At 36.1% G+C, this 20022-nt stretch overlaps 1 protein-coding gene across 1 annotated transcript; it reads left to right on the plus strand.

The window, feature by feature from the left end:
* Nucleotides 1-14030: 14030 nt before the first annotated feature.
* Nucleotides 14031-16386, plus strand: LOC137740214 (probable WRKY transcription factor 40). Its single transcript, XM_068480051.1, has 5 exons — nt 14031-14359; nt 14483-14551; nt 15040-15381; nt 15488-15604; nt 15721-16386. The coding sequence occupies exons 1-5, from the start codon at nt 14282-14284 to the stop codon at nt 16072-16074; spliced, it is 960 nt and encodes a 319-aa protein (XP_068336152.1). The 5' UTR covers nt 14031-14281; the 3' UTR covers nt 16075-16386.
* The last annotated feature ends 3636 nt before the right edge of the window (nt 16387-20022 follow it).

Genomic DNA, 20022 nt, shown 5'->3' on the forward strand with positions numbered 1-20022 from the left:
TGTGTGTTTACTTATGTTTTGTGTGAATCTATGCTTAAAACATTGAGGACAATGTTTGATTTAAGTGTGGGGGGGTAACTAAGTATGTTGATGCAAATTCGTTGAATTTTATCACCCATAACTTCAAGTGTTGTTCCTTGCTGTTTTAAAAATGTTTTTAAACTGTTTTAGTGTGTTTTGACTAAAAAATTCGAAAATCCCATAAAAATTTGAAAAATTGTCTTGAAAAACCCAAAAAGAGTTGTTTTAAAGTTGTTTTTGTGTGTTTGTGTCGTAGGTCACCTTCCAACACAATGATAAGGATTTGGTTTGTAATTGCATGACTGTTAAAAAGAGTTATAAACATGGAGAAAAGTTTGATTTACTCTTGGTATATGCTTAGTTATGGTTATAATGTATGACTTCACATGCAATCATAAAAGAAAAATTGGTTTTTGTAACATGCTTGAAGGAAGGAACTCGTACAAACGCTACAACCTTGTGAGACTCGAGCTATTACCTTCTTTGGAGAGTTATAATCTGTGATTCTGTGTTTTCTAAAGTTGTTGCATGATCTCATTATTCCTTGCTTGGCTGCTACTTAGAATGCAATTGTATCATGATAGAACTAAATGCTAGAACTTATATCCGTTTCATTCAAAGCATGACATTGAATTGCATAACATATATCAAGATGAAGTTGTGTAGTTGCCACCATAGCCAAATAGCCTTACTTCTCATATTTCGTATATGTTGTAAGTTTTACCCCCGTTGAGCCTTGTTTAGCCTTTATTCTTTGTTTACCCACATTATCCTCACCTAGCCTAGTGTAGGACAGTCCACACCCTTGTTCTTAATTGATAGTGAGCATGACTAAAATGAATTCCTTTTGAGTACATTATGCAAGAAAATGAGTGTGGGGGAGTAAAAGTTTGTTCTTACGTTTATATGTATGTTTTGAGATTCAAAAGAAAAAGAAAAAAAAAAAAAAAAAAAAAAAAAAAAAAAAAAAGAGAGTGAAAATAAGTAAGAATGAACTCACGAGCGTTAATGGTTGAAGAAAGGGTCCAAAAAAGTTGAATTTGGCCCTAAGTTTTGTGTGACTTTCCCTTGGGTGTTCAAAGTTGACTTCTGCGTTCTTAAGGGAATTCTAAGTGCCTAAATCAATACTTTGCTCACTATTGCTTTAAGAATGTTTGTTTATCCTTCACCTTTCATTGTTAGCCAACACCTTTAGCCCCGTTACACCCCTTTGACTTCTATCTTGATCGTTATGTGTTCAATAATGTGGAGTTTGAAATTGATATGAGCTTATGGAATCACTGGTTCTCATTCTAAGTAGTAGCATTCCATTCATGAGATCATATTCATGTCATTATCGTAAATCCAAAAAATGCTTTCCTTGTTATAACATATGTGAGTGTTCGTCTACATGTTTACATCAATCTTCTCACATATAACTAGTGTAGGGTGTGTAGTCAGAAAATCTGTGTGAAAAACGAGTGCATATCTTGTAAGGATTTGAGCAATTTCTCTAAAGGCATGTTACTGCATTCGAAATGTGTTTTAAATGTTTAATTGTGAACTAGTATGTGGTGACTATGATTAAGAATGTACTTAAGTGTAATGATGGCTAAAATCTGTGTGAATAATGATTTTTAACTTGTCATGTGTTTTGGAAATCCCTGAGACGTTTGTTGGAAGGTTTAGGTTGTGTTTTACTTGTTCGTTTTGTTTTGTTTCTAGTTTCTTTTGTTTTGTTTTGCTCGAGGACTAGCAAAAGATAAGTGTGGGGGTATTTGATAGGAGCATATTCATGCGACTTAAATGGCTTGTTCTCGTGCATTTACGTTATGTTTCTTTAGTTATTTTAGTACTTTAAGCTATTTTCGTGTGTTTGTAGGCCAAAAGGGCTAAAGGAGCAAAAAGATGCATTTTGGAGACGTTTGGAGCACTTTTGGGCTAAGGATGGATAGCTTATGCTTGGAGCCAAAGTGTTGGACGAAATTAAAAACCTAATTGAAGACCAAAGTGTTGGAACCTTGTTCCTTTTAGTTTTAGGATATTTAAACCTTTCCTATATCCTTAGTCGTGCATAACATTCCAACATTCCACTCCTTCATTCACCACTTATCATATCATACACTTATCTTATCATCACCACATATCATATATTTATTACTTATCATATCATTCATTCATCTACATATCAATAACCACTTATCTTATCACTCAACATATCATACACTTATCACTTATCACTTCCATTCACTTATCACTTATCACTTCCATTCACTTATCACTCACCACATATCATTCATTTATCACCACATATCATTCATTTATCACTTAACATATCATTCATTTATCACTTAACATATCATACACTTATCACTTATCATAATCATTCACTTATTCTTTCATCATTCAACCACCAATTCAACACATGCATTTCAAACCTTTCAACACCCTTTAATCATCTCCCTTTAAGTTATGATTTTATTTCCTAACCCTACATGCATTATTTATTAGCATCTTCACATGCATTCACACACACTTCACACAAACAAACAACTCAAAACCGTGAGCTCCCATTCCCTTATGCCATTTTCAGATTTCCACCCACTAACCTAGTTATCAACACATGCATTCCCTTCACATTCACCCACATGCACTCCCACTCTTTAATCATATGCACTCCCATCATAATTCCACCACCAATTCAGCCACAAAACATTATCATTGCACCACATTCAACCACTCCACATCCCTCACCAAGAAATCATTCAACACACATGCATCCTGAAATTCTTTGCCATGCAATCACATGCATTTCCCTTGACATTTTCAGCCATCACACTTCATCATTACACCACCATTCACTCTTTAACCCACACACACTTCACACAAACAACATTCACATGCATTCACATGCATTTCCAACACAAAACACACTCAAAACCGTGGCCACCTTTGCATTTCAGGATTCCCATTTGCATTTTCAGATTTCCAGCTTTCCCTTTTATTTTCCAGCTTTCATTCTTCATCATTGCAGCCATTCCACATGCAATTCTCCATCATTCCTCCACACAAACACCTTAAACAAATAGCCATATACATCTCCACTCCTCCTATAAATACCCTTGCATTCCCATCATTCAAAACATCTCATTTCATACACAACACACCACAAACACTTCCATTCCTTCTCTTTGCCGTGAGTCCCCTTAGAATCCAAAACCATCTTTCCATTTCCATCACTCCTCACTCCATTCCACATTTCCATAATCCCCCAAACCTCACCTTAGACCTTGTGCTACAACAACGAGGAAGAGAAGAGGACCTAAACGTTCATACAATTCAAGTTTGAGTTGTTGGAATGTTTAGGTGATTCTTTGATTTCAATGTTTCATTTTAATTCTCTTTGTTTTGTACGTATAAGGAATGGAAGAGAAGAGTGCCTAAACGTTCATACAATTCAAGTTTGAGTTGTTGGAATGTTTAGGTGTTTCTTTGATTTCAACGTAATGAGGAACTAAAACCCCCTTTAGCTAGGGGGTGATTCGAAATAAATGTTTATGCTTGCATTTTGATTTGATTACTTCTAATTGCGTTTCATAAGTTGTGGTTCAATTTGTTTAACCGTTTGATTGATAACTTATTTATGTATGTTTATTAAGAGTGTACACTTAATTTTCATGCATGAATATGACGCTAGAATATAAGTGAGTTTCACCTAATAGTTACGAACTTATATTCACAAGTAGTGGAGGTTGCTTATAAACAATCGCGTTAAATGAATTCTTGGCATAAGTTTCATGTGTATTCCATAGTAACGAATGCCTCGTCAACACTTAAAGTTTTCATGATGCTTAATGATTTTTGATTGTATCTTTATTGTGCTTTTCACGTAAAGGACTTTTGGAGAATGTTGTGAATTGCGTTGCGCTAACCCATCCAATTCATTAACTTAAGGAAAACTTGACTGTTAATTTAAGCGGACCTAATTGACCCGGGGCGTTGAGAATTAATGATTTGTTGAAATGCAATTGGAAATCTTTTTATTATGCAAGTGTAACATGTATGGAGATGAACCCCTTAGCTAGCCATACCATCCATTCATTTCCGTCAATTTCATATTTACAATTTGTTTTCTTTACAATCTATCCATTTTAGTTTAAATTCGTCCAAAATCAATCCCCCCATATTTCGTTTAAGTCTTAGTCTTAATCTTTCTTATTTTTAGTTTTGAATTCTTCGAGTTTAGTATAGCATTTTAGTTTGTGTTTTTAAAAGCATTTTGAGTCTTTTGATTTGTTTTAGTGTTTTAAAGTTTAGTTTTACATTCTTTGAGTCTAGTTTAGTGTTTTATATTATGTTTTTACGTTTTTAAGTCAAATCCAAGTGATTAACAATCCCTCCTAATCCCCGGTCCAGAACGATCCCTACTTACATACTTACTACAATTGATAAAAAGAGGGTTTAATTTGTGTGCGTATAAATCTCGCATCAGTAAGGGCCTTATCCCATTTGGGAATGCATAGTCATGTCACGTAATTTACAGCTACATCAGATTAAATTTCAATGTGGATGAATTTCGGTAGCATTTCCATACAGTTTTTTAGGTGTACGACCCAAAGAACGTACAAAGATCACATTGAAATCTCCACAACCAAAACTTAATCCTTCAACCATAAACTACGCGTCATAACTGTGCATTCCCAAACTGTCCAAATAATGGGACAATTCAAGAATTAATTGGACCGTAGTCATGCTTTCGCATCCATGCGCGAAATCCAACTAATGCTCGAACGGGAAACTAAGTTTTACTAAAAATAAAAAACAAGTACGAAGTTAATTTTAATTAACTCCGTACATCACAACACATATTTGTACATCACGTACAAATTTAACAACATAATATAAATATAATTTCACAATACAATATAAACATAACAAACTAAGTTCAACATAGTTTAATTAATTTTATATGTCCAATACAAAACGAAGGAAATACCTTCTCAATCGTTCTCCACCAATCGCTAAGCACAGACAATATCCCTATAGACAACGAAATTAATGGCGTTAGTATGAATTTACATTAATACTTTTACTCTAACAACAAAAAACACTTACCAGACACATCGAGATAGCTTGATCAACCTAGAGAAGAAGATGGAAGGAGTAGTAGATGATGAAATTGAGAGAAAATAGAAATGACGGATGCCAAATTGAGAAAAATCGAAGGGATGAGTGCAGAGGCACAATCTGCAATTTTTTTTGGAGTTTGGCTTTGCACATGGCTGAATTCAAATTAAAATGGACAATGATTTTGCACGACAAACAAGGTATTCGTCGCGCAAACACACATTGTGCGACTAAGATGATCTTCGTCGCGTAGTTTTACGATGAATCGTCGCACAATGCATATTTTTTGAATTTTTTTTATGTTTTTCTTTTTTATTTGTATATTGTAAATTTTTATTTTATTATAAATCAAAAACTCAAACCTAATTAAACATTAAATTAATTAACAAAACTAATTTAGTATCCCAAATAGAAATTATAATTGATGCAAATATTAATACTCATCCACATAACATATATTTATTCATTGAATTAAATATAAAGTCCACAAAATCTTATTTTAAAAAAAAATAGAAAACAACCCTCATCAACTTAAATCGTTCCTCGCCCGCAACACATCAAACTTCCGTTGCCGGGCAAATACTTTAGTCAGTTATGGAGAATGAAAGAATGAAGTTGAAGGGCAAAGACAAAAGAAACAAAAAGGACGAATGGAGTTGATTGGAATTAATTTATACATGATTTTTTTTTTTTTTTGGTCAAACGGTAGATTTTGTTGGATTAGGTGTTAGATTAGCCACTGAATTGAACTCATGCCGTCTTGCAATGGCTCAACACCTTTCCACCACTATGGTAAAAGTCTACTTGCTTAATTTATCAACAATTGGGGCTGCTCATTATTGAAGAAATGAATGAAAGAGGGAAGAAGAAAATGAGGAATAAGACAACAAGCAGAAGAAAGAAGCAAAAGTGGGGAAGACAAAGAAGAAAAAAAGGTTGATTAATATAGTCAATTGGGCTGGTCATTATTCATTAAAGAAAGAAAAAATAAGAGGAATTAAAAGGGGGTAAACTGATCATCATTCCACAAGGAAGGAAAGAAAAGGCACGGTAAGAAGGCTGCGGCAAAGCAAGGAGTTTTTAGGGTTTTTCTAAACTTAATTTTCTTATTAATTTTATGGATTCAATAATATTTTTTATTATGTTTCGGAACTAATTTCTTTCCGCTAGGGCTACAATGTAGCCTAACCATGAATTCTTGAAACTTCAGTTTAATTATTAATGAATTTTCATTCACTTCGAGTATCATTTTGTTGTGCTTATGAGCTTGATTTTAATCTTGGTGATTGGCCACCACTTTGGTTTGAATTGAGTGTATGAGATGCAAATTAACGCAGATGCCATATGTTATTAATTCGGTTTGACCGTCCTACAAATGGTACCATGAATTCCTTGATGTAGATGCCATACACTAAGTTTCATGTAGTCTTTTAGTTAGTTCCCAAATCATAATAAATTTGTATGTGTTTAGTTATCTAGATGCCATAGATTGTTAGCACATAGGGGTAAACGTAGTAACTAGATGCCATGCATACTATATGAATTAGAGGAACTAGACTGTCTAGATGGATGTTTATTCGTTACTGATTAACTATTGGAATAAAGTTGGATTGGTTATGCTGAATCCAATGCTTTAGTGTCTTTCACAACTGATTTATAATTTTCTTTGCAAGTTGTTCATAATTCTCAATCACTTGTTAATTTCATTTTACATTTTATCCATGTAGAATCTCAACTCCTAAATTTTTCTCAAATCATTAATCGTACAATTTCAATTCAAGTGAAGTATAAATTAAGTTAGGTAATTAGAATTATATCAATTCTAGTTGGAACAATCTTGTGCTTGCCTACTATAATTATACTATGATTCGTACACTTGCGAGCATTAAAATTTAAAACTTAATTGGGTTAATTTCGATTAATATAATTTTCGCAACAAAACACTACACATGTTTTCTGAGTTAAGGGCTGTATTTTTCAATCGTCTAGTTTTTCATAAGTTTCAAATCTAGAAATAGACCTAGGTTGGATTCAGTTTGGTTTCTTTCTTTAATTGTTTGACTAGAGAAACTGACTAGTCGTTGAGTCCAGATTTCATATAATTTTCATCATCATATTATTTTATTTTGTTTGTGTTAGTCTCGGTGTCACAAGGTGAAGAGTTTAGGGAAAGGAATTGCCATCTTGTGAAGACTAAAGATGTCTCCATCTCTAGATCTAGGAATTAAGCTCGTTGTGATACTTTGTAAGAACCTTATTTGCACTAGTGAATTGGACTCCATGGAGTTCCCCCTTTTTTAACCCAGAGGTGGGTTTTTCCAGCCAAAAACTTATTGTGTTCTTTGTTTCTTAAACTTGTCCACATATCTTATTTATTACCTATGTTTCATGCATCCTATGGGTTGTTATTTGATATGTGTTTGTGACTAAGTTTATAATGCATATTATGAGTAATGAATTGAATTGTTGACTAGGAAAACTTGTAGTAAACTAAGTTTGATTCAATGATTTGTGTTTGGTTAACTAGCGAATCTGTACTTTGTTGACTGGCGAGTTTGACTAGTCAATCCAACATACTTTAATTCATAATTGCTTTGTAATTATCATTGGCATAATGAAATGATATGTCAATGTGTTCAAGTTCGGAAATTGTTGTTGTGAGACAAATTTTGGTAGACTCTGACTAGTTAGATGTACTAGTTAATTAAGTTTTGTTCTTGCAACTATACTTTAGGTCACTGACAAACTTGTAACTAGTTGACTAGCTCATCTGACTATTCTACTAAACTTAATTTTTATTTGCAGGATATGCCACTTGGTACCAATTTCAGCTGAGATTTGTTATACCTTTGTAGATCCACTTTGCATAGGCAAAGGATAATCACCCAAAGTGAGGGCCTTCACTCCTCTCTTTGATTTGGACTCCATAACCTTCATCTTCATTATTTTGGCTCCTTGGATTCTTAGATTTTGATGCTTGAATGGATTCCCCAACCCACCAAAGTAAGTGACGCTTACATTTCGACACCAAGTTTGATTTAGGAAGAAGATGAGTGACCTAGGAGAAGAAAATTGCTAGAGATTCTTCTCCTAAGGGCCGACCTACAATAGAGAAAAGAGAGAGATTTTTCCTCCCTTTCGTCTCTTGAAAACCCAAATGAGGGATGAGTTTATAATGCCATTTATATATAGTGTTTTCCACTTAAGTGAAAATCCCTCTCCATTCTCTAATGGCCGGCCATGTCAAGTCATTGAGCTTTAGGGCCCCTTGTGTTTCAAGTTGTCATACAATTTAAGTTAATGAGTATGATGGTTCGAAGTGCATGGGACTTAGAGGCCCAATACTAACTTAAGGTTTAAAACGAATTTATTCATTTGTTTAATTAACATATTAATTAATTCCAGCCATAAGAAAATAAACCATTTAATTGTTCTTATTCAACTCTATTGTATTCTTCAATCATTAGCTTACACAGTGTGCGATCCATTAGGTTCTAGTCAGTAAGGCAATTGACAATTAGAACTTTTGCTAATCAATTGTGAATTGAAAGATTGTTCTAATTCTCCCTTTAGTGAAGATTAGTGATTGTTATTTTTCAGGGTTTCCACAAACCATGAGTGATATCTAACAGTATGTCATGGCTACCCAAGCTCAATAGAAGAAGTGGATAACCTATTCAATTTGAGATTACAATGCAATACAATGTTTCTCTATATCAATATTTTTTATCACATTGTTTGGTTGATAGTTTATTCATGTCTACTATCCAATGTGACTCTCTTGTTCATATGATTACTTTGAATGTGATTTGGAACATACTTCCAAAAATCTTATTCATGTACCATGGCCAATTCGTAATCATATCATATAGAGTATTCTCCTGCAACTGTTTGAAGGTTAAAGATCCATTATTATACATTGACATGTGATTTGGAGCGTGATTCCTAAATCATATTCATGTGTTATGACCAGAGACTCTTCAATCATATCATAGAGTATTGTACTTCAACGGTTGAAAGTTAAAGATCACTTGTTGTATACTCACATGCCTCTGTGAATAAATCAATTATCTCAACAATGCACATAACAAACCATAAGGTTATTGACACATCATCAAATAATCAAAGATGTATCCACAAGATAATTGTGGTGTCTTAGGCCATAGGACTACTTCGCATTATTCCAACTAGTGAAATCTCATATGACATGAGTATGAGAACTCATGGTTGATCGCGTTCAATGAACTCACTCTTTGTTGAGCAGCTACATACTTATCTTGATGTCTTTCACACCATTAATTCGAGATTAATCACTCTCTAAAGAAACAAGACATAATATGTACTGATCTTATCGAAGTGCCAATGCCCAATTTACAATCCTATGATCATGAACGTTTAGGATATGTGTATGAGAAGGAAAGGTATCATGAATCTAACTTCCTTAGATTACATTCTCTATTGCATATTCCTTGGACTTATTGTTTAAGCATATAACATTTAACAATAACATTTTCCCTTAAATTAAATTAGTTTAATATGTGAAATATTCGTAAAGTATCATCTCACGATTAAGTTTTTTGGTTTTTTCGTAAAGTACCGTAGAGGTGAAATGACGGTTTTGCCCCTAGTATGGTTTTTTCGTTGTGTGGTTGTTTTTGAGTTTTGATTGGTGGAGTTTGCACCACACACACACCCCCACACCCACCCTCATCCCTATCCCTGTCCCGAGTCCCTCTTTCTCTCTCCCTTTCCTATTCTTTTCGTACGGACAACACCATAACCCTCGAGATCTTCACGGATCGAGGAAACAAGTTACACAGTTGTGCTCGTGAGGTCTTTAGGAGTTCAACCATACCCATTTTAGGTAAGGATACCTTCGTTTTAACGTCGAACTCGGGATCCCCCGATTTGGTCACTGTTCATGCACACGGTAATTCTTGTGTTTTTGAGAATTTCAAGCTTGTAGGAAGCTTGGTGAGGTCCTTAGGAGGCTCGGGGTGGTTCGTTTGAAGGTTTTGGACGTCAGGATCGTGAGTTGCAGGTTTGGCCGAAGTTGGTGGTGTTTTTCCGGCGAGATTCCGTGGGTTTTAGTGCTTGAAAGTGGTATGGATTTGTTCCTTTTGTTGTAAGCTTCATTTCAGTACCAATTTTGTGAAATTTGGTTGAAAAACGAAGAAGATACAAAGTTTTGAAAATTTCCCGGTTTTCCGGCATCGGCGATGGTGCCGGAGTTTGGCTAGAGAAGACGACGGAATATTCCATCAGTTTGGACGGAATATTCCTAACGGCGTTAACGGCATCAGTTAGATTTAACGGAATATTCCTGACGGCGTTAAGTGACGCCATCAGTGTGCCAGGCACGTGCCTGCGCGTGGGCGGCGCGTGTGGCCGTGCCTTGGCCGGCGCGTGGGGGCGCGTGCGGCGTCGAAAAATTATTTTAAAAATATGAGGATGTTCGTGAGATTGAGTAGATCACGTTGGTGTATTCATACACCCCATTTAAGCATTGTATGAGAAGTTATTTCGTAATGTTGGTTATGTGCTTTAAAATTAACGTATTTATAGTTGTTTCGCATATAGGTGAGACCTATCTCGAGGACGAGCGTGGTCACTCAAGGCAAGGGGGTTATGACCCTTCTACATACCAATGAGTGGGCTTTTGGTTTTCCGTATATACCTATATAGTTATGTTTTTCCCAGAAAGTGAAATGAAACGTTTATACGTTTATATGCCATGCATTATGTTTGCCCATTTAATTATGCATTATTAGTTACATATATATATATATATATGTGTGTGTGTGTGTGTGTGTGTGTGTGTGTGTGTTGGTGCTGCGGAAGCACAGGTAAGTGCCAAGTAAGTTATGGTTTATGTTTATGTTCAGTAGTGATTTGAGATGCATAGAGAGCTCATAACCTGCACCCCTGGTGTTAGTGCTCCCGCCCAGAGTAAGGCACAGTCCTTCACGTGAGGTTCACCTCCCGCACCACACGCTCATCTTGGATCCAAGTTAGGTGCACAATCCTGTCGTACAGACCACTTTAGGTGGTTCCGACTCGTAGGGTGACCCGCGATTATTCGCCCAGCCTTCATGTGATTGTAGCACTTGAGCGTACTTATTATACACCCAGTCCTGTCGTACATACCACTTTAGGTGGTTCCGACTCGTGTGCAGATATAGTTAGCGAGTTGGAGATTTGAGCTCTAGGTTCAGTCGTACAGGTCACGTTAGGTGACTCCAGCTGACAGATTACATGGCATTGTTTGGCATTACCTGAGTACTTGCATTTTATTTCGAGGCATTTGGCATGGCATATTTTCGAGCATGATTTATATGTATGTATATATTATATTTTCTGGGAAGTATACAGGTTTTACGGCAAGGGGTTAGAACTTTGTTTATGAAATGGTTTTTGAAAAGCTTTGTTTTTGCCCACTCACGCTTTCTGTTTTGCGCCCCTCCAGGTTCTAGTTTGGCTAGCGCTTTTGGTGGCTCCCCAGAGGATTTTTCCGGCTTATCTGACAGATTATCACCAGTGTAGGACCACCCTCGGGTGTGTTTATTTAGTGTTGTTTCTCCCGGACTGCACTAGGTCTTCCGTGCTCTGAACTTTGTTTCTCACACTTTCGCTTGCACATGTATGTTATTACTTTGTGTATAGGTGGTTTTTATTTATTCGTACTTTTATTATTATTTTTAACTTCCGCACTGTGCACATGGCTACGTCACTTCCACGTGACGGCCAGCATGCCCTGATCTCGGTCGGGGTGTGTCATACAACCCTATAAGAAGCTCAGCTACTTAATTAATTTAATTACTTACCTTCAAAAAAAAAAAAAAATTCTACACACACACACACAAATATACTAAGAATGTAAATCCTACATTTGAAAATTATGGAACATTATGTGCTTTTATGAAGTTGGGCACCCCATGTTGCTAATTAGTTTTCTGACACATGAATATATATATATATATATATATATATATAAGAAATATTGTCATAAATTCTACGGACACCCAAGTTTAATGCTTTGAGCTGGTGAGTCTGCTTACCTATGGCCACGAGCAGAGTGAAAATTCTCCATAGCCTCTTCAGGCCTGGAAGGTGTAGATAATTGTGGCTTGCCACCAGTTGTCCCTCTTTAAAATAATAATAATAATAATAATAATTAAGACTATTGATCTATTGATGTTAACATTCAAATTTAACAAAGTTTAAAAAATGTTGTTAAAGTTTACAATCTAAGGTTACATAAGAATCATTAAACTTTACAACCTACAGTTACTTAATAATGATATGGTTATAGGTTTTTTTTTAATGTTTTTAATTTTTTTTTTTGTCAAAATATGATTATTTAAACTACTTATTAATAGACTTCTAATTGTCAACTAAAACCGTATAAAAAATTACTATTTCAACCCTTTCACCAAAACTGAACAAAAATAAAAAAACATAGACAATTTAGTAATTACATAAACATCAATTTTACCCTTTTTTTACACCAACCTAAGGTTACATAAGAGTCATGTTAGTATCACATGCCCTATTTAAAAATAAAAAATGAAAAACACAATTGCTCATCATTGTCCCAATTTTCATAACTTTTTTTTTAAATTTTTTTTAAAACTAATCACACTTTCATAATAAAATAAATAAATAAGATGAAAATGTTTACACACCGTGTGTGTGAGCATCTGCTAGTCTTAGTTAATTAATAATACATAATAATGACTTTGTTATTACTCTCAGGCTCTAATAAGGTATGTTGTGAATGTTTTATTGCACTATTAAGGTAAAGATATTATGCGTAGACGTGATTGCATTACAAAATTCTTGTTCAAATTAAAAGATACTAATACCTTTTTTTTTCTTAAAAAGTACCGTAAACTAACCCTAATGTTGTCCGTAAAACATATATGCCATGCATGTGCACAAAGAAGTTGTAAAAGTTGGCTGCAGGGAGAATGAAGAACGTTGGTTTGCCTAGATGGTGATCCACCTCATGGTTAGTTCTAAATCTACTGTCCAATGTAGATCTTCATCGATTGTTTATGAAATATTAGTTTAATGTAACTCTTTTTTTTCTCTTTTCAAATCAACTAGTTCTTGGATAAATGGAAGGTGATTCCAATTCCAAGTTCAAGTTATCATTGCTAATAAACAAAAGTTTAACTTGTGTCTCTGTAAAACTGTAAAATATCCTTCACTTGAAATTTTACAATAAACATGTTGACAGGTTTGGACATGCGAATCAAAAAATACAAAAATATATAGAGAATTTTAATGAAAAACTCATAATACTGTTCACTTTAACGAAAAATCACGTTTTTATACTAAAAAGTCAATCCTTATACTATTTATTTTACCCTTTATTTTATCCTTATCGTTAAAACTTAAAATTTTCAAATCCTTCTCACTAATTTTTTTTTTTTTTAAAGATATATGCATTTTTCATCCACGTAAAAACAAAAAACAATACATAGATTCATGGAACGTGGAAAAAATGCTTCGAAGTTCAAAACGCGACAGAAAAGCAAACCCATAATATTACTCATTGATACGATATTCATTACCCCCCTTAGAAAAACAGAAAAAGTAGAACTTATTATAATAGTATGACGGACACATCATCGGGTCAATATAGAACTTCTCTTGCTTCCTTCCACTATTCTTTAAAATAAAATAATAAATTATTAAAATATTAGAAATAAAATAAATTCATTAGTATACACTCACACTACAATTCAAATGACTTATTTAATTCTTGGGGTGGCGTGCTTGACTAGAAAAATCAAGTATAAGGAAATTCAAACTCCATGACGACCGACACGTCGTACAGCTTGCAGTTCTTACATATAATTATTCCTCTTATAAACGCACACCAAAAGCGAGTCTATATACAGCTCTTCACTGACACTACTCATCTCTTATCTTTCCTTCTCTCTCTCTTTCTCCCCAGTTTCCTTCTCTCTTCTCATCTCTTATGAGAGCTTTCTCTGGTTCTATATATTAAACTGCCTTTCATTTGGTAAAACTCAGACGGTTTCACACAACTACTTGGTCAAGATTTAGGTCAAACTTGAGGGCTTGAGAGATTTTCTTGAGGATTATTACAAGGAAGGAAGAGCTGTTGTTAATTTCAAAGGAAATGGACTACTCAGCTGCATATGATGATACTTCTTTGGATCTTAATTCCATGCCTCTCAGACTTTTCAATGACACTCCGGTAAGTCGAAAATTATATGTATAAAAATCTCACGAATATATAGTTATATCACTTTGCTTAATTGTTTATAAAAGTTGCTCATGAACTTATAGAAGTCTAAATATTTGCTTTGATTAATTTCAGATGATCAAAAAAGAGGTGCATAGCAAAATATTGATCGACTTTGGGAGGCAGCTTTCACCTAAAGAAGAGGTTGGTTTCTTAGTTTTCTCCGCCTTATCTTCTCTATCTTCTTGTTTTGTGGTTGCCAATGAAGACCTGCCTTCATGGTTTATAAGGATATTCTACTATTTATTTTTCACAATCTTTTTCTTTAGGAAGAACTAATCTACTGCTTATAAAACTTCAATAAACAACCTCTTTAACACTCGAAACATGAACTATATATATAGTAGTAGGCCGTTGAAGCACGCGCTTAGGATCCTACTGCTTATAAAACTTCAATATACAACCTCTTTAACACTTGAAACATGAACTATATATATAGTAGTAGGCCGTTGAACCACGCGCTTAGGATTTTCGCTACCATGAAATATAAATGTTTAATTAGTAGTAGACCCCTGAAGCGTCTATTTGGAAGCTTAACATATGGTATCAGAGCATATGTAGTTTGATATCAAGAAATATAACTGCTTGGGTTCTATGGCTAGCTAAAAGGTTTATGATCTGCTTTGATTCAGAGCGGTGCCCTATTGGAAGAATTGCACCGAGTGAGTGCAGAGAACAAGAAGCTAACAGAAATGTTGACGGTGATGGGAGAGAACTACAATGCTTTGAGAAACCAACTGTTGGAGTACATGAGCAAGAACCCTGAGAAGGAGCTTAGCCCAATTTCAAAGAAAAGAAAGTCCGAAAGCAGCAACAACAACACAAACAGTAATAATATCATGAATGGAGCAGTGAATAGAAACTCGGAGAGCAGTTCCAGTGATGGAGAGTCCTACAAGAAACCAAGAGAAGAGATCGTCAAGGCTAAGATTTCAAGGGCTTGTGTCCAGACAGAAGCATCTGATACAAGCTTGGTAATTAGTTAGTCCTCAATCCGTAATCAATGTCACACACTTACAATGAACTCAATTTTATTTATTTGAGTTGTTGTATTGAGCAATTTTATGTGTATTTTAATAGGTTGTGAAAGATGGATATCAATGGAGGAAATATGGCCAAAAAGTTACTAGGGATAATCCTTGTCCTAGAGCTTACTTCAAATGCTCTTTTGCTCCAAGCTGCCCTGTCAAAAAGAAGGTGAGTGAATTCCTTAACCTTCTTGTTGCTTAAAACTTAGTGTAAATAGACGATTTCGTTTGCTTTTCATTGTTCTTATAAGTTAAATGTAATTTTGTCTATAATTTCCTCTTCAGGTTCAAAGAAGTGTTGAGGACCAATCTATTTTGGTGGCAACTTATGAAGGTGAACACAACCACCCCAACCCTTCCCAAATTGAAGCAACATCGGGCTCAAACCACTGCGTGGCAATAGGATCCGTCCCTTGCTCAACCTCCCTTGGCTCAACTGGACCTACAATTACTCTTGACTTGACCAAATCCAAGTCCAGTACTGCAGATGCCAAGAGCACAAAAACAAGAACTGAAACACCCGAAGTTCGCAAATTTTTGGTGCAGCAGATGGCTTCTTCCTTGACAAAGGATCCCGATTTCACGAAAGCACTTGCAGCAGCCATATCAGGAAGAATACTTCAACATAATATTTATTGAAAGAAAAGAAATGGTGAAGGTCAATTAAAAGCCTTGGTCTTTCACTAGTTAGACTGTTTCTGAAGATTAGGTGTATTTGTAAATACAACAATGGAAAAAGAGGCCAGTACAAGGACACTCTTTTTAATTCCAATCCGCAGGGGATTTAAAATTTCTTCGGAATTTGCTCGGCTAAAAGTTCAGCTAAAATGCATTAATCTGCACAATTGTAACAATGAGTAGAACTAAGAGCCAGAGCTTTCGAATCCTATGGTTTCAGCCTAACCGGCTTTTGTATCTCCGAGAACACTAATTTAATGCCTGCTTCGTCCATGGTCTAAGAAAAATTGTGAGTGTATTTTTGCTCACTTGGTGGTAATGATCACTATTCTATTTATTATTATTGAATAAGTTTAATTTTTTTAATTTGTATTTATTCATTACATAGATTTCGAAATTCAAAATTATTCAACAATAATAAATAAAACGATGAGCTTCATCATCACTTGTTATCTCTATACAAGTTTTTCCCTCGAAAATTTTCTTTACATGTTGAATCCCAATTTTGAGAGAGAGAGAAGCTGTTGAGTTCAACGGTGGACGGTCAGTCGGTGTTTATTTCTTGGTCAATGATAGACAATGGAGGCTTTCAAAAAGTGAAAGATGTCTGACATAACCTACCATTACCACATTGGTGTTTGATTCAAAAGAAATAGAGAAAACAATGAGGAAGTTGAGCTAAACTGGGAAAAATTTACAAAGATAGTGACAAAATGTAGACATCGAAATTTCGGTGAAATGAATGTTAACCAATAAATAAAATTTCAACGCTCACGTGTCATATAAATTTTACACGTAGCGTGTGACTCAACGAAAAATCGAAATGAATCAGAAAAGTCATCAAATGGGACATGTGTCAACACCTGGTAGAAATGATTTATTTCATCTGAATATTATATTCAAAATTAGCCTTAAAAATTTCTATAAATAAAAGCCAATTTCATTCATTTTTTTTTTTTTTTGGACCAATACACATTACACCAAAACCTTGAAGCTTTGAAACTCTAAAGCTCTCAAGCAAATCCCGAAGGATCAAGAAAGCCCTCTTCATTCTTCGTCAAATCCTCCTTCAAGATCAAGCCCCGACGGCCCTTGAAGAAAGTGTTCATCGTTCATCACCTATTCATCCTAAGATCAAGCCCCAATGGCCCTTTGGATCAACAACTTCAAGATCAAGCCCAAAAACCCTCGACGATCTGTTCATCCCTGTTCTTCAAGATCAAAGCCTCGACGGCCCTTGAAGAAACTTCCAACTGTTCATCCAAGATCAAGCCTCGACAGCCCTTGGATCAACAACACGTCAACAAACCAACATCTTACGGAGATCGAATCAGAGGACCAAATTACAAAGAGATTGTACCCCCAAAATCATTAATACAAAATATTACTTTGTACATGTGTTATTGTCTCGTTCGTCATTAGGAATTTTCGTGTTTACAAATTTGGTACGCCCAATGGAACAATCGCTACCTCTTATCTCTGTCTCCGTTCAAGATATTCAAGCACTCTCCATGGCTTCAAACAAAGAACAAGTCATGACCATCGTCACTACCTCCATTGAAAAACAGCTGGTTCAGATGAAGGAAACAATTGCGAGGCTGATAAAGACTGTTGAAGAGAAAAACTTGCAAACCACCGGACTCATCAACCGTCTGGAGGAGCAGCATGGCGTCAAAGTGAAACCAAGCTCTCTTCCAACTAAGATGACCGAAGAAGGATTCAACCCAAACGCCTACGAACTCATGTCAAAGGCTGGGCCTGACTTTGCTTCCTCTTCAAATCTTGGAAAGAAGGTTTCAAACACCGTCAACGACAAAGATCGTGACCTCACAGAGACTCAAAAGAAGTTGAAGGAGCATGATTACGGAGTTGACAACAACAAAGCTGGACTTGGCTTCACACCAAATGCACCTGTGAAATTTTAAGCAAAGCGAAAAACGCTAGCGTTCAACACATCAGCGTGAGCATTGAACAAAATCAAGATGAGCCTAAACTTCCCATTCGAGTGTCGGTCTTCGATAGGCTGAATCATTCAAAACCCATAAATTCGGCACTTGATCGCATTGGTGGGCAAAACCGAACTTCCGTGTTCAAATGGCATAACACGCCAACACCCCAAAGCTCTGTTTTTGAAAGGTTGTCAAAACCTAAGAAACAAAGCAGCAAGGCTAGCTTTCCTTCACAACGATCGGCTTTGGAAAAACTTGAAGAAACCAACAATCCTTCTAGAAAGAGGAAGACAACGCCAAATGAAGAAAAGCTCGACGGTCTAGCAGGAAAAGACGACGTTCGAAGCTCGATTCCTTTAAGGATGAAACACCAAGCAACCTTGGAGGTCGACACGAAAGGACCACTGAAGGTAAGGAGGCGCATCATCGTCCACACTGCAAATCTTCATGCCAACAAACCCAAGAAGATGGCACTGAAGATGAAATCCTTAAGAAAGACGTCACTTCTGGCTCTTTCGACTCAAAGTCTTCACCTCGACAGTTAGGGGCATGCTCGAAGTCAAGTGAAATTGAAGGATGGACTCATGTCACTCTGAAGAAACTGCACGAGAAGCGTAAGTCTTCTCCACAAGTGCACTAATCAGAAAAGAGGCAAAACAACTTTCGCCAACCTTCAAAGCAATGGGAAAATGTTGAAGATAAGAAAATTTCAACATATAGATCGTTCATGCGTGATCTCTTCTTCCTCGAATACTTATTCAATTACTCGGTCAAGGCTCCTTGCTATGAAGATTGTGAGGAACGCCTCTCCAAGATCGCTTTGAAGAAATTGGACAAGCAGCAACCATCTTGTCCACAAGTTTATCAGTTGAAAAGGGGGAAAAGCAACTCTTGTCAACCTCCAGAACAATGTGAAAGTGTTGGCGATAATGAAATTTTGACACAAAGATTGTCCATCCCTATCACAATGTGCGACCTCTTCCCAGAAGACTTCTTCAATTACTCGGTCAAGGCTCATTCCTATGAAGATTGCGAGGAACGCCTCTCCCAGATCGCTTGATAAATCCACAACAACAACCAAAAGCTCCTTGTCCGCATAAGCGTAAAAGGCGACAACAAACGTTCCTTGCCTGCACGAGCTGAAACTGCAAACGGCACCAAAAGCTCATTGCCTGCACGAGCTGAAAATGCAACGGCACCAAAAACTCCTTGTCCGCACGAGCATAAAAGGCGACAACAAACACTCCTTGCCTACACGACTTGAAATTGCATATGGCACCAAAAGTTCCTTGCCTGCACGAGCTGAAATTGCAAACGGCACCAAAAGCTCCTCGTTCACATGAGCCTAAAAGGCGACAACAAACGTTCCTTGCCTGCACGAGCTGAAATTGCAAACGGCATCAAAAGCTCCTTGCACGAGTAGAAACTGGAAACGGCACCAAAAGCTCCTTGTCCGCACGAGCGTAAAAGGTGACAATAAACGCTCCTGACCTGCAAGAGCATAAACTGTGTACGGCAAAATCATCATCAAAACCATCACTCATTTGAACTACATCATGACTTAATCCCTCCTCAACCAAAGGTACGTAGGCAACTTGAAACTTCAAAACTTCAAGTACAATCACATCATCAACAAAAACACAAACACTTTAAAGAATAAAGAGCAGATTCAAAATATGAATGCTTTATTCTTTAAGGGAAAGATTTGGTTACAAAGCCTCATTTCAAAAAAAAAAAAAAAAAAAAAAATGAATAGCATGACAACGGACAATGCAATGGTGTGCAGCGAACAAGTACAGCGACGACAGTGCAGCAAGGTCAATGTGCACGACAACGTCACCACTGAGGAAAGTTGTAACCAAAAGGCACTACACAGCATAAAATCGCTACAGTCTTTTGCACAACCCCACACAGTAAAAGTGACGCACTGGAACAAGCTCCGAGCAGTAGTGGCAAAGAG

The sequence above is a fragment of the Pyrus communis genome, chromosome 7 (assembly GCF_963583255.1).
Source record: "Pyrus communis chromosome 7, drPyrComm1.1, whole genome shotgun sequence".
Classification (NCBI taxonomy): Eukaryota; Viridiplantae; Streptophyta; class Magnoliopsida; order Rosales; family Rosaceae; genus Pyrus; species Pyrus communis.